Genomic DNA, 13,730 nt, shown 5'->3' on the forward strand with positions numbered 1-13,730 from the left:
AATTATATTATATTATATTATATTATATTATATTATATTATATTATATTATATTATATTATATTATATTATATTATATTATATTATATTATATATTATAAAAATTGGAAACAACATTTTTTAAATGATCTATTTAAAACATGCAGATTGGTCTTTCTTTACTTTTTGGTTTGTTTTGATTTTTTTTTTTTTAATTTTAGATTATTATTTTACATTTATTTTATTATCCCCAGCTGGCTGTAGCAGTGAATACTAATGTTTTTGACTCTAATGTTTGACTGAGATTGTTCCGGAGTGACAAGAAAGACATAATCCATTACCTTTTCCCCTGAGATTCCTGGGGAAGAAACTCATTTTCACGGTCACCTTGAATGAAGCAATCCCTACCCATGCTGACCATGTTTTGCAGTAATACGTAAGGAAAAGGCCACAATTCTTAGTAAAAATCAAGCATTAAGCCTTTAGCATGACTACATTAGCACCTTTTTTAATTTAAACTTTATTTAACTAAATAAAATAAAGGTTAAATAAAGGTAAAATATAATAATAATAATAATACAAATTGCATCTTTGATGATTAAAAGAAACAATAGCATTCTCTGAATCATATTTTGTAAAATTAGGCATTCCTGATTTTATTTGTTCTGATTAAAAAAAATTTAAATTTAAAAATGATAAAAACAGATGTTCTGATATTCATAATTTCTAGCACACATCCTTAATTTAATACAAAATTAGGGAACAGGTTGGTGTACTGGCAAGATTAATTTGACAGATGATAAGAAACATTATTGTACTTGCATGTTTAAGTATAAAAGTATTAAGCTCTCTTTTCACATTGTTCTGGCTAAAGGAGATTTCACTTACATGTACACTACATTGCCAAAAGTATTAAGACACCCCTCAAAATCATTAAAATCAGGTGTTTCAATCACTTCCATGGCCAAAGGTGTATAAAATCAAGCACATAAGCATGCAGACGCTTCTACAAACATTTGTGAAAGAATGGGTCACTCTTAGGAGCTCAGTGTATTCAAGCGTGGTATCGTGATAGGTTGCCGCCTGTGCAATAAGTCCATTCATGAAATTGAATCACTACTAAATAGTTCACGGTCATCTGTTTGTGGTATTATAACAAAGTGGAAGCAATTGGGAACAACAGCAACTCAGACATGAGGGGTAGTAGGCCATGTAAAATCACAGAGCGGGGTCAGAACATGTTGAGGCGCACAGTGCGCAGAACTTTCTTTAGAGTTGGGTTATTTTTCATTTTGGACAATTTCACGCTCCCAACTTTGTGGGAACATTTTCGGGATGGCCCTTTTCTGTTCCAAAATGACTGCGCACGGGTGCATAAAGCAAGGTCCATAAAGACCTGGGTGAGCGGGTTTGGTGTGGAGAAACGACTGGCTTGCACAGAATCCTGACCTTAACCCGATAGAAGTTTTGGCAGTATAGTGTATATTTTATTACTCATCACATGTTTACATTATTAAAATTCATAAGCCCATTTTTGTAGAAACTCAGTGCAGCTGTTACAACACTTCTTCTTTCTTATTCATTTACTTGAAATCTTGCCAGAACATTCAGCTTTTTGAACATCACACTGTTTCAAAGGTTGGTGTGAGGCATTGAGGAGGATGTTAATGTTTATTCCTGTTCTTTAAAAAAGTTACAAAAAAAAACCTAAAATCACATATATATGATGATCTAACACATCATGGGTCTACGTTAGTTTAGATATTAGTCACTCATGAAATATATTTTTGGAACCTGATTAATGATTCTCTGATTGTAAATGTTTGTGGCTGTGAGAAGCACTGTATGCAGAAACAAACCAAAATAGATCTACAATTACAGTGACATTACCGGCAAAGGACGATCGAAGACAAGTTGTAATGATAAACAATCTTGGGTTTTGAAATGTTAAAGTCATATTTGTGCTTCTAATTTGAAAACGGAAAGAGCGCCTAAATATATCTTTTTTATGGGATAATGCCTGGAGTGGGATGTGAAAAAGGAAGAAAAGTGAGCTAGCATGCAAACATGTATGGCATGCATAAAGCAAATAAAATACATTCATAATTTAAACACTCACTGGCCACTTTATTAGGTGAATGAATGAATGAGGCATTTATATAGCGCTTTTATATGTACTACTGTACACCCAAAGCGCTTTACACTCATGTCAGGGGTCTCTCCTCAACCAGCATCCACATCCACTTGGATGATGCGACGGCAGCCACAGTACAAAGGCGCCAGTTTGCTCACCACACACCAGCGATAGGTGGAGAGGAGAGAGGGTGATTCAGTGGATATTAGGAAGCCATGATTGGTTAGGGCAATTGGTGGGAATTTGGCCAGGACACCGGGTTTACACCCCTACTCTTTACAAGAAGTGCCATGGGATTTTAATTGACCACAGAGAGTCAGGTTTAACGTCTCATCCGAAGGACGGTGCTCTTTGACAGTACAGTGTCCCCATGTGTTAGGACCCACACAGACCACAAGGTGAGCGCCCCCCTGCTGGCCTCACTAACACCTCTACCAGCAGTAACCTGGTTTTCCCACTTGATCTCCCATCCAGTTACTGACCAGGCTCAGCCTTGCTTAGCTTCAGTGGGAAACCAGTCTTGGGCTACAGGGTGATATGGCTGCTGGTAAAGGTGTACCTTGCTAGTATCGGGTTGGATCTCTTTTGCTTTTAGAAGTGCCTTAATTATTCATGGCATAGATTCAACAAGGTCCTGGAAACATTCCTCAGAGACTTTGACAGCATGCACATCCATGCTCCAAATCTCCCATTTCACCACATTCCACTCATTGTCATGTTCTAGAAACCAGTTTGAGATGATTTGATTTTTGTGACGGTGTGTTATCCTGCTTAGAAGTTGCCTTCAGGAGATTACACTGTAGTTATAAATGAGTGGGTATGGTCAGCAATAATACTTAGGTAGGGTGTGGCATTGAAACAATGCTCAATTTGTACTAAAAGTGTGCCAAGAAAACATCTCCCACACCATTGCACCACCAGCCTGAACCGTCAGGATATATCCATTCTTTCATGTTGTTTATGCCAAGCTCTGACACTATACCATCTGAATGTCACAGCAGAAATTGAGACTCATAAGACCAGTCAATTTTTTCCCAATCTTCTATTGTTCAATTTTGGTGAGCTTGTGCCAATTATAGCCTCAGAGGCAGTATGTTCTTCTGCTGCTGTAGCCCTTATGCTTCAAGGTTTGATGTGTTGTGCATTCAGAAATGCTGTTTTCCATAACTCTCATATACTCCAGAGTACACTACTCTAGTAAATGTTCCACCAATCTGGGATACAATAAGTAATACGTAATGCTTTCCGAAAAAAAGTTGCAAGTTCATTGTTGTGGTACAGGTACAGCTAGAGCCAGGACGGTAATTGTGACACATTTACCGTAAGTACACCAAGCTATGAATATTCAAAGCAGCACTGGATATATTCAATGTCATTATGCTGATTACTTTTATGTGTCGTAAATACTGCTGTTAATCAGCTTGCAATTGGATATTTAAAAATAACTGATTGATCTTGTCACACAATGCAACTGTTTGCCATGACTGCAAACATTCTCCTCCCATCCTGTGGATTAAATCAAAGCGCCCATTGTCTTCACCTCAGTTAATCGGTAAGCCTTCAAAGGTGGTGAATGTCGACCTGAAGACTGTAGAAGGGCCACTTACAGTCTATGAAGCAAAAGCAGGCCCCTTACAGCGGCTTTGAGGATCACAACTGAGAAGATCATGGACGTCTCGAGTCCCAGAACTGACACGCTGTCAATGGAGCCCAGTGCCAAGCTGTTTTGCTGTGGTTTTGTAAGGCGTTGCATCCCTCTGGTATACAGAGAAGAGCTCTACCACATCCTGCGCATGACTGGACCCCTGGTGAGGATTCTGTCACATACACATCATGATAATGTTTGCTATGCTTGTTCTGTATGAATAGTGAGAGGGCTGGCAGAGAAATGCAGCGGCTTACATAGAAATTATCCAATCCTGAAAAGACCCTGATCTGTTTTGGGTACATGTCTTCATGCATGTCCATTTGAATGCAAATTAATCCTAGATGAGTTGATTCTTGATCGTTAAATAGTCTTGCATTCTGTATTAAATAAATGCTGTAAAAATAAGCCAAAAATATGTCTGTCTTAAATAGCTTGTAAATTATGTTTTAAGCAGATTTTACGGTATATTTCCAGATATGTATATAGTAAATAATTAGTACAAAATTATCTTGTGAAGCTCTAAGTGCTTTGTTTTCGTCGATGTGACTGTGGACTTTAATAGCCGTAGTCCATCCAGGACTTTCACCTCCATTTTGTGCTAAATATTTCTTTGTTTGTATTCATAGCTTGTTTGTCGGTTCCTGAATTTCCTCCTTTTCTTTGTGGTGACAATGTTCTGTGGACGTCTGGGGAACACTGTGCTAGCGGGCTACGCCATGGCCTCAGCCGTACGTCTGCTTGAATCCAAACTTCTGCCGGCAAATATGTGTTATGTACCACACTATTGAGATGTGCAATATAGTTATAGAGCAATGATTTACAAGCCCACACAATGTGCCCAATACATTCATTTTTCAGACTATAAATGTAACCGCTGCAGCGACGGGGTTTGGACTTGCTTTGGCTTGCGACACTTTGGTATCACAGGTGTGTTTAAAATACAAATAGCACTATTTTATTTTTATCTGAAATACTTCAGAGGCATTTGAATACAAATAAATCCTGGAGTTGATTCTTGATTGTTATTCCACATGTAAATGGTTATGATGTCTTGCATTCTATATAAATTAAATATATACATAAAATATGGCCAAAAATAACTGTCATAAATAGCTTGCAACTTAAATTAACAGTTTCTATGGAACATAGAAACATTGATCAGTTTAAGATTCTCTAATTATAGTTTTTAGACACTTTTTTAGATTGATTTCCCTGACACAGTTCTTACATGTAAAGTAAAATAACTGATTTTACATCTTGCCCTCAGACATTTGGGAGTAAAAATCTTCTCCGAGTAGGCGTCATACTGCAAAGAGGCATCCTAATTCTGACGCTCTTTAGTTTGCCCTGTTGTGCTTTGCTTGTGAACACCCAGCCCCTCCTTCTCTATCTGGGACAGGACCCTGAAGTGGCCAGGTGAGCGCCACTCTTCAACACACACTGTCACACACATTGATTTTTGTATTGACATTGACTATCTGTGATTCTAACTGAAAACTAACTAGTTTCTTTCTCTCAGGATTGCACAGCTCTATGTGGTTGCATATTTGCCCGCAATTCCGGTAAGGTCCACTTATGGATGATTATGGATTGTATTTCCAGTGCAGGTGAACTCAAATCAAATAATTATTTGTTAAGCATGTCATGGTTCTGTATTACAGGCCATGTTTCTGTATCAGCTGCAACTTTCATATCTTCAGAACCAGGTACATCAAATTATATTTTAAGGAAATCAACAAGTTAATAACTGCATTCAGTTCTTGTATGCTCAATACTCATGAACCTAATGAACAGGGAGTGATCAAGCCCCAGATGTTTGCATCTGCAGTTGCCAATGTTGCCAATGTGATAGTGAACTACTTTCTGCTGTACTGGTGGGATTTTGGAGTTTAGTAAGTATAAATATGTTTTCCATTTTCTGTGGGGGTTTTTTGTGTTTGGTTTTTGTATTTTGATGATAAGATATTTTGTTCTGTCCACTTTCAGTGGATCTGCCGCTGCAAACACCTTTGCTCAGGTGTTTAATTGTTTTGCCTTGTTTTGTTTCATTCGCTGGCTGAGGCTCCATGAGAAAACTTGGGGAGGTGAGTGTGTCTATCAGTGTTGGGGAAAGTTACTTTGCCAAGCTAACAACTCATATTTAAAACTACTAGTTAATCTCAAACACTTTTGGTGAAAAGGTTAATGAAAACACCAAAATTCTAACAAAAAACAATAAAACTGTATGTATGTATCTATAACAATAAATTAGCAAATTCACAGGCTCAGTCGCGTTCAAAACAAAAATATTTTTACATGGTGTTTCAACTTTTTACATGGTGGGATTTGCAAGTGGAAAGACTGAACGTTTCTCCAGAGAGGTGTCTTTTATTTTTAATATTTAAAAATGTTTGTGTGCACTCCCCGTGTGTGTAATAAGCAAAGTGTATGGATATTGTGCATGCACCCTAAAAAAATAAATACTGCACTATTGACTTGCTTTCAGTTGCCTCAAAATAGCAAAACTCCAACAATGTACCTCAACACATTTCGTTTTAAGACCAGCACGCCCATGGGCAAACAGATTTAAACAATGTGGCGCTGGACGTGAAAATGATAACTGCATCTGGCTGAAACTAGCAAAACACACTTGCCTGGCATTGCATTGTGCTGGGTGTATGATAGGGCTCTTTGTCATGAATTATATAAAAGGATAGTACAAACCCGATTCCAAAAAAGCTGGGACACTGTACAAATTGTGAATAAAAACAAATTTCAATTATGTGAAAATTTCAAAATTTTATTTAGAATACAAAATACATGACATATCAAATGAGAAAATGTATAATTTAAAGGGGAAAATACGTTTAAATTTCATGGCATCAACATAACTCAAAAAAGTTGGGACAAGACCATGTTTACAACTGTGTGGCATCCTCTCTTCTTTTTATAACAGTCTGCAAATGTCTGGGGACTAAGGAGACAAGTTGCTCAAGGTAAGGAATAGGAATGTTGTCCCATTCTTGTCTAATACTGGTTGCTCAACTGTCTTATGTCTTCTTTGTCGCATCTTCCTCTTTATGATGCGCCAAATGTTTTCTATGGGTGAAAGATCTGGACTGCAGGCTGGCCATTTTAGTACCCGGATCCTTCTACGCAGTCATTATGTTGTAATTAATCCAGTATGTGGTCTGGCATTGTCATGTTGGACAATGCAAGGTTTTCCCTGAAAGAGACGACATCTGGATGGGAAAATATGTTGTTCTAGAACTTGGATATATCTTCCAGCATTGATGGTGCCTTTCCAGATGGGGAGCTGCCCATGCCACACGCACTCATGCAACCTCATACCATGAGAGATGCTGGCTTCTAAACTGAGCGCTGATAACAACTTTGATTGTCCTTGTCTTCTTTAATCCGGATGGCGTCCCAGTTTTCCAAAAAGAACTTCAAATTTTGATTTGGCTGACCACAGAACAGTTTTCCACTTTGGAAATATTCCTGAGCCCATGTTGTGATTTCCATTACAGTAGCATTCCTGTATGTGATGCAGTGCCATCAAAGGACCCGAAGATCATTGCCATCCAGTATGGTTTTCCCGCCTTGACCCTTACGCACAGAGATTGTTCCAGATTCTCTGAATCTTTGGATGATATTATGCACTGTAGATGATGATAACTTCAAGCTCTTTTACTCTGAGAAATTCCTCTCTGATATTGTTCCACTATTTTTCGCAGCAGCATCGGGGGAATTGGTGATCCTCTGCCCATCTTGACTTCTGAGAGACACTGCCACTCTGAGAGGCTCTTTTTATACCCACTCATGTTGCCAATTGACCTAATAAGTTGCCAATTGATCCTCCAGCTTTTCTTTATATGTAAATGTAACTTTTATGGCCTCTTATTGCTACCTGTCCCAACTTTTTTGGAATGTAGATCTCTCATGAAATTTCAAAATTGAAATCAGGTTTATATATAGAAAACATTTCAATAAAAATACTTATTTTGAGGACTCAAAATATTTTTTAGGCATCTGTTCATTTCCCTGAGACGTTTGAACGGACTGATTAATTGATATTGGATGAATGACAGAGAACTATCCTATCTTGATGTCCAATTCATTTTAGCGATAAGTATTAGTCCAATTCATTTGAATGGAATTGGTTTTTCCTAATCAGTTCTGTCTCTCATTTAGTTTTAAAGTAAATTTAGAGAATCGTCTCATCCTAAACGGGGCTCTCTGCACTCAATTATTAGTTGAATTTACTTAAAAAAGCAGCACCAAGTGGTTTCACACAACTATATTGAGTATATTTTACAAATAACAATTTAGTAAATAACAATTATTTTACCTTATTAAATTAACAACTTCTTCTGCAAGTGAATGTTTAAAAACTAAATTCAAAAATAACTTATAAATAACTTGAGGCCAGGACGTCCATCCAATAAATGTGTTTATATGAGTGCCCACAGCCTAAACACAGGCACCACTCTTCTGCATAATGGTAACCATAATTACAGAAACTCCTCTAAATATTCAACATAACTGAACATTAAACACTAACATACAGTAAACACATTTTTCCTTTTACTGACCCCCCCCCCCCCCCCCCCATAAATAAACACTTTAATCCCTAAATTTATTCTCACTCTAATGCAGTCCCTTGCAGAGCATGCTGGGAACTACAGATCCACTGGCCAGTTTGTTCATTTCAGTCAACAATGTTAAGTTGACCGAACAAACTCTTATTAAGTAAACCAACCTCTTTTTAGTAGAAACAACTCAGTAAACTTAAGTTAATTTAGTTACATGAGTTTAAGTAATGTGAACAAGTATGATTTGAGTGCACCTAACAACTTCTGTTCCTCCATATGTGTAAGAAAGGCTAAATTATTGTAGTAAATTGGTTCACTGTAAACAGTCCTTTCTTTCATATAAGCAATATAAATTCAGATTTGATCTAGTGAATCATTTGTATTTTGCTTGCTTGAAGTTGAGGTGAAATATGAGATATTAAAACAATACTACTTGTTGTAAAAAAAAAAAAAAAATACTTTGTTACTTGAGCGACTATTACGTTGCTATAAATTTTCTCATTAACTTCTGACTGCTGACTCCATGTGCTTTTCCTCTGACATGTTTAGTGTCGGATAACAAATGGACGATAAACGGGGTCTAAACCGTTTTGAGCTTGTCCACTTACGACCACTTTCAGAGGTAGAAAATACATTCGGCCAGATTGCTTTAGTGTAGATCGATTTTCATGTGGTCGATTGGTTCGAACCATAGACTGTAAAAAAAGATGGAAGACGCACATTCAACAACATACATTTACCCACCCATAGACTCTTCACTCGAAAAAAAATTGGACAAAAGTGGTTGAAAGTAGTCAAAATAGATGGAATTAAAATACCAGGTGTAAACATGAATGTGTCTTCCTCCTCTACCTGTCATCTGATGGACCCAAACGCAACTTAATAGGTGTAAAACGGACCTACTGTTTTCCTCCAACAGGCTGGTCTTCTGAGGCCCTGCAGGAATGGGGTTCCTACATGAAACTGGCCATCCCCAGCACACTGATGACCTGTTTTGAATGGTGGATCTATGAAGTTGGAGGATTCCTGGCAGGTACATTCCAGGGTTATTATAGTTAACTCATAAAACACTTTTAAAATGCTTGAAATACAATAAAACATATTTACAATAAGTTTGTACTTATTTACAAAAACAATAAAATTACTTAAACTTTAAAATGAAAATATTAAATATAAATGAAAGCTGTAGAATATTTAAAAAATGTGATAAAAACATACACTCTAAAAAATGCTGGGTTAAAAACAACCCAAGTTGGGTTGAAAATGCACCGACCCAACAATTGAGTTGTTTTAGCCCAATGGTTGAGTTGTTTTAACCCAGTGGTTGGGTTAAATGTTGCTTAAGACAACCCAATTGCTGGGTAAGAACAACTCAACCATTGGGTTAAAACAACCCAATTGTTGGGTCGGTGCATTTTCAACCCAATTTGGGTTGTTTTTAACCCAGCATTTTTTAGAGTGTAATAGTATCTTGATGCAAAAAAAATAATGATAATGTTACACTCACAGTACCAAAAAATGGTTTTGTAATTTAATACAATATTTTTAACCAGTTTACTATTGTGTTTCCGTTAAATTATCCCCTCAGGAATGCTGAGTGAGGTGGATCTGGCTGCTCAACACGTGGTTATAATGCTGGCGTACATCAACTACATGGTGTGTTTGGATAATCTTAGAATATTCTTATTATCATATAAAAATCAACTTTATCTTTTTCATGATTGTGCTGTTTCTGTCTCCTCAATATCAATATTCCAGATTCCATTAGGAATGCAAGGAGCAGCGTGTGTTCGTGTGGGAAACGCACTTGGCGCTGGAGAAACAGCTGCTGCCATTCTCACCTGCAAGGTGTCTCTCATCAGTTCAGGTAAAACTTATCTCATCTGATATTAATCATTCCTAAGCTTGTCATGACACTTAATCATATGAAGCAAGTTAAGCAACGATTGATGTTTTGTAAATGTTCATTTTGTTCCCCAGCTGTTATAGCAATCCTTCAAGGTCTTGTCCTGGGCTCAACAAAAACAGTTATTGGCTTCATATTCACTTCGGATGAGTAAGCTACTTTCCTCATTATTTCAAGCATGTAAAACAAAATGTTTGTTGGCATAAGTACACTTTAGCAAATCTGTCTAAACATTAAGAATTAGGATTTAACAGAAATAATGTCAACAACAGCTGTTTCAAATTTCCAATGTGATGTTTATTTAGGACTATAGCAGAGCTTGTGTCTCATCTACTGAACATCTACTGCCCTCTTCAGTTCTTTAATGGAATATTGGTGAGTTCTGCACAGACATTTATCCTCATTTTCCCAGTGATAGAATATTGGGGGAGGAGATGGACCACCCGCATAAAAATAAATGGGAGGTATTGCATTGCTAAATATGGCCTCAATACATTTTATTTATAAAAACCAGTCTCCAAAAACGTTTTAGCATGCTTTGAACTAAAGCAGCATTAAGAAGATTTTTGTTATGTATTTACATATACATATTTACATATTTTCATATATTTATATACCTTGTCAAATGCATTAGTATTTTGAATGACTCAAGTATTTTATAATGAGTATTGTATAACAGTTTGTTTATCATTCTTTCAGTGTGTTGGCATGGGCATTCTCATTGGCACAGGGCAGCAGAAGATAGCTGCTATTGCTAACCTCTTTGGCTACTACTGCATTGGACTCCCATCGAGCATTGTTCTGATGTTCACGGCCAAGTTACAAGTTGCTGGTTCGTCTTGTTACAACTAAATCCATCATATTGATTCCTGACACAATTACTGGTGTTTATTACGCAAATGATCAGGGAACCTTTTAATATCTACAATGATTTATCTCTCACTCTTCCAGGCTTTTGGCTGGGCCTCCTCATTGCGGTCTTTTTGCTAGCGATTTTTTTTGTTGTGGCCATTTTCAAATTAAACTGGAAGAAGATTACCGAAGAGGTAGGCATATCAGACCTATTTAAACAGGACCTTTCTTCTAATTATACTGCTCATGATCATGTGAATTGTTGACTTCCATGACTGAAAGAGGTTCTTTCTCTTTGAAAGGCGATTGAGCGTACAGGAAAGAGTGCAAATGGAGTGACCACAGAGTTTTGTTCGAACAAGCGCAACAGCTTCTACCAGGTGGTCCTGAATACAGAGGTATTTTGTTGTCTTTGTAGTTTAAATTTTACAAGATATAATTACAAAAATAACATGCTAAAATTAGGAGAAGTAGTTATTCCTTTATTTAGTATTTATAGTCATTTTCTCATCCTCATGTTGTTCCTATGATAACTATGGCTTTCTTCGGTGAAACACAAATTGTTACTGTTTTTGCCCACACTGTTTTTGCCCACATAATGAATCAATGGGGTACAAAATCTGACCTCGTTCACATTGATTGGCAAAAAACACTGAAAAGTTTTGTGAGACTGTGAGTTCCTCATTCAGAAAGGTTTGGAATGACATGAGGATTCCCTTTTAAAGATGCGAATGGCTTATAATGGTGAAATTGTATCTGTTTCAGAATGGGAGTGGATACATGGTTGTGAGCTCTCACGATCAGGAAGAGAGGCTGAACGGTACTGTGGTCCACGAGGGGCCAAACGTGACTGGCGTGGAGGAAAGGCCCACAGCTCTGCTCTCTACCTCTCAGCTGATCTTCAGGAGGGGTCTGACCACCCTCGCTGCTCTTCTCATCCTAGCTGTAGGGATAGCCATCCATCTCATTGTGCCTTTACCTGAGGTATCTTATGGTGCAAATTTTACTGTGGTCTCAAACTTTACCACAGCCACGCCCATTTATACAACAAGTATCATTTAAAAACATTACCTCAGGTATTCACTGTGAACATTTTATGAACATCTGTATGTTGTAAGAGGCAACAAATAAGTTGAATTGAATTAGAAAAATAGTAGCATTATTAAAGTGGTCTCAGGCTCTATATTGGGACCTAGACAGATTATTATATTTTTATCCTGAATGGACTTTCTTTGCCCTCATCATTAGACCAAATAGTAAGACAATCGACCAGCTTAGTAGAAAAAGGTCTGTTCCCCAGTGACGCAGTCATAGAATCTTTTCAGTTGACATTTCGAGCCATGCGGCTACTGGAGAAATACTGCCAAAAAGATGATATTCTACAAAGCCGCTGTCACATACATAAAACTGTATTATTACACATGATGGAACTGTGGGAACACCTTAGTTCCTACCTAACACTGTGTTTACAACTGCTTGAGGGGCCATTCACACAGAAGGGGTATATTTGTTGTAAAAATGCAAGTTGCAATGCAGCGGAATATGAATAAAAAACAGCACATGGCCTATAGATGTGTTTATTAGAGGTCTTATTTTACCTTGAGCTCCACATTTTTTTGCCATGTCAAGCTGCTGCAAAAGCCGTTCACTAAGAATGTGTTTTTGCATTCCACTGCATCACTTTCAGTTGTCTTCTATGTAAACATATGTGTTTCCACATGGCATTTTAAAAATGCATCTTTTTGGCATCTTTTTCTATTTATACAGAACAGGATTCTGGGTTGAAAAAACCTACATGCGTGAGATGTAGTGTACACATATAATGAGCAGTACAATTAAAAAAGAAAGGTCTCGAGAACTTTTAAGCTGAGCGCTGCATATTTAGAACACTACGCTAGATGCTTCAAAAGATGTTAGATGCGAGCACTACAGTCAAAGTAGCGCAAGTTTACACAGAAGAACAATAGAAACGCGCAGCAGCGTATAATAAAAAATGTGTTCTTTGTGAATATACCTTTGCATTGCCCTGCATCTCGCGCTTTCAAATGCAACAACGATTTCTGCGTGAATGACCCCCTAAGATGTTGTCTACACTGGATGTGTTATAGCGAACATTCCAAATCCATTTGTATTGTTATCTGAAGTAGTTTTAATGTGCATAAAAAAACAAAACGGGGTGTCGACCAAATCACTGATGATTATAATAGTTTCTGTTTGCTTTTGAAGCTGCTTGTGTCTGCTGTAGACATGGTGTAAGACAAAAAAAACATCCAACCTTTTGTGCGATGGCTCACATGAGTTTTTAAAGCTTACAGTAAATATTCATGGGCAAATAGTGAACCATTAAATGGGCCAGATCCATCTGATTAAGGCCATCTATTATATATGGTTGGACATCCATTATTTTCTATTAGGGCAATCAATGAATGCAAGATAGTTCTTTTTAAAGCTTTCTTCTACTGACATATGACTGGAACATTTGGCAAAGTCTTTTTATTTTTACATTTACATTTAAGTGGCTTTGTGTTTTGTGCATAAACAGGTTGCACCACTGCATATTTTTGTAATCTACTTTTATCTTTAGCCTACTAATATTTATATATATATATATATATATATATATATATATATATATATA

General features: G+C 37.1%; 1 protein-coding gene across 1 annotated transcript; it reads left to right on the forward strand.

The window, feature by feature from the left end:
• The first annotated feature begins 135 nt into the window (after positions 1–135).
• Positions 136–13,697, forward strand: slc47a4 (solute carrier family 47 member 4). The gene is made up of 17 exons (XM_067450592.1): positions 136–3,920; positions 4,387–4,488; positions 4,619–4,687; positions 5,028–5,176; positions 5,280–5,322; positions 5,422–5,466; positions 5,555–5,652; positions 5,747–5,844; positions 9,254–9,367; positions 9,923–9,990; positions 10,093–10,201; positions 10,315–10,390; positions 10,546–10,615; positions 10,940–11,072; positions 11,192–11,286; positions 11,395–11,490; positions 11,858–13,697. The coding sequence occupies exons 1-17, from the start codon at positions 3,780–3,782 to the stop codon at positions 12,152–12,154; spliced, it is 1,803 nt and encodes a 600-aa protein (XP_067306693.1). The 5' UTR covers positions 136–3,779; the 3' UTR covers positions 12,155–13,697.
• The last annotated feature ends 33 nt before the right edge of the window (positions 13,698–13,730 follow it).

The sequence above is a fragment of the Pseudorasbora parva genome, chromosome 8, assembly GCF_024679245.1.
Source record: "Pseudorasbora parva isolate DD20220531a chromosome 8, ASM2467924v1, whole genome shotgun sequence".
Lineage (NCBI taxonomy): Eukaryota > Metazoa > Chordata > Actinopteri > Cypriniformes > Gobionidae > Pseudorasbora > Pseudorasbora parva.

Coding starts and splice junctions, on each gene's coding strand:
- slc47a4 (XM_067450592.1), top strand. CDS start 3,780: ATGGACGTCTCGAGTCCCAGAACTGACACGCTGTCAATGGAGCCCAGT. Junction 5,467..5,554: donor TTTCATATCTTCAGAACCAG/GTACATCAAATT, acceptor CCTAATGAACAG/GGAGTGATCAAGCCCCAGAT. Junction 9,991..10,092: donor TGGCGTACATCAACTACATG/GTGTGTTTGGAT, acceptor TCAATATTCCAG/ATTCCATTAGGAATGCAAGG.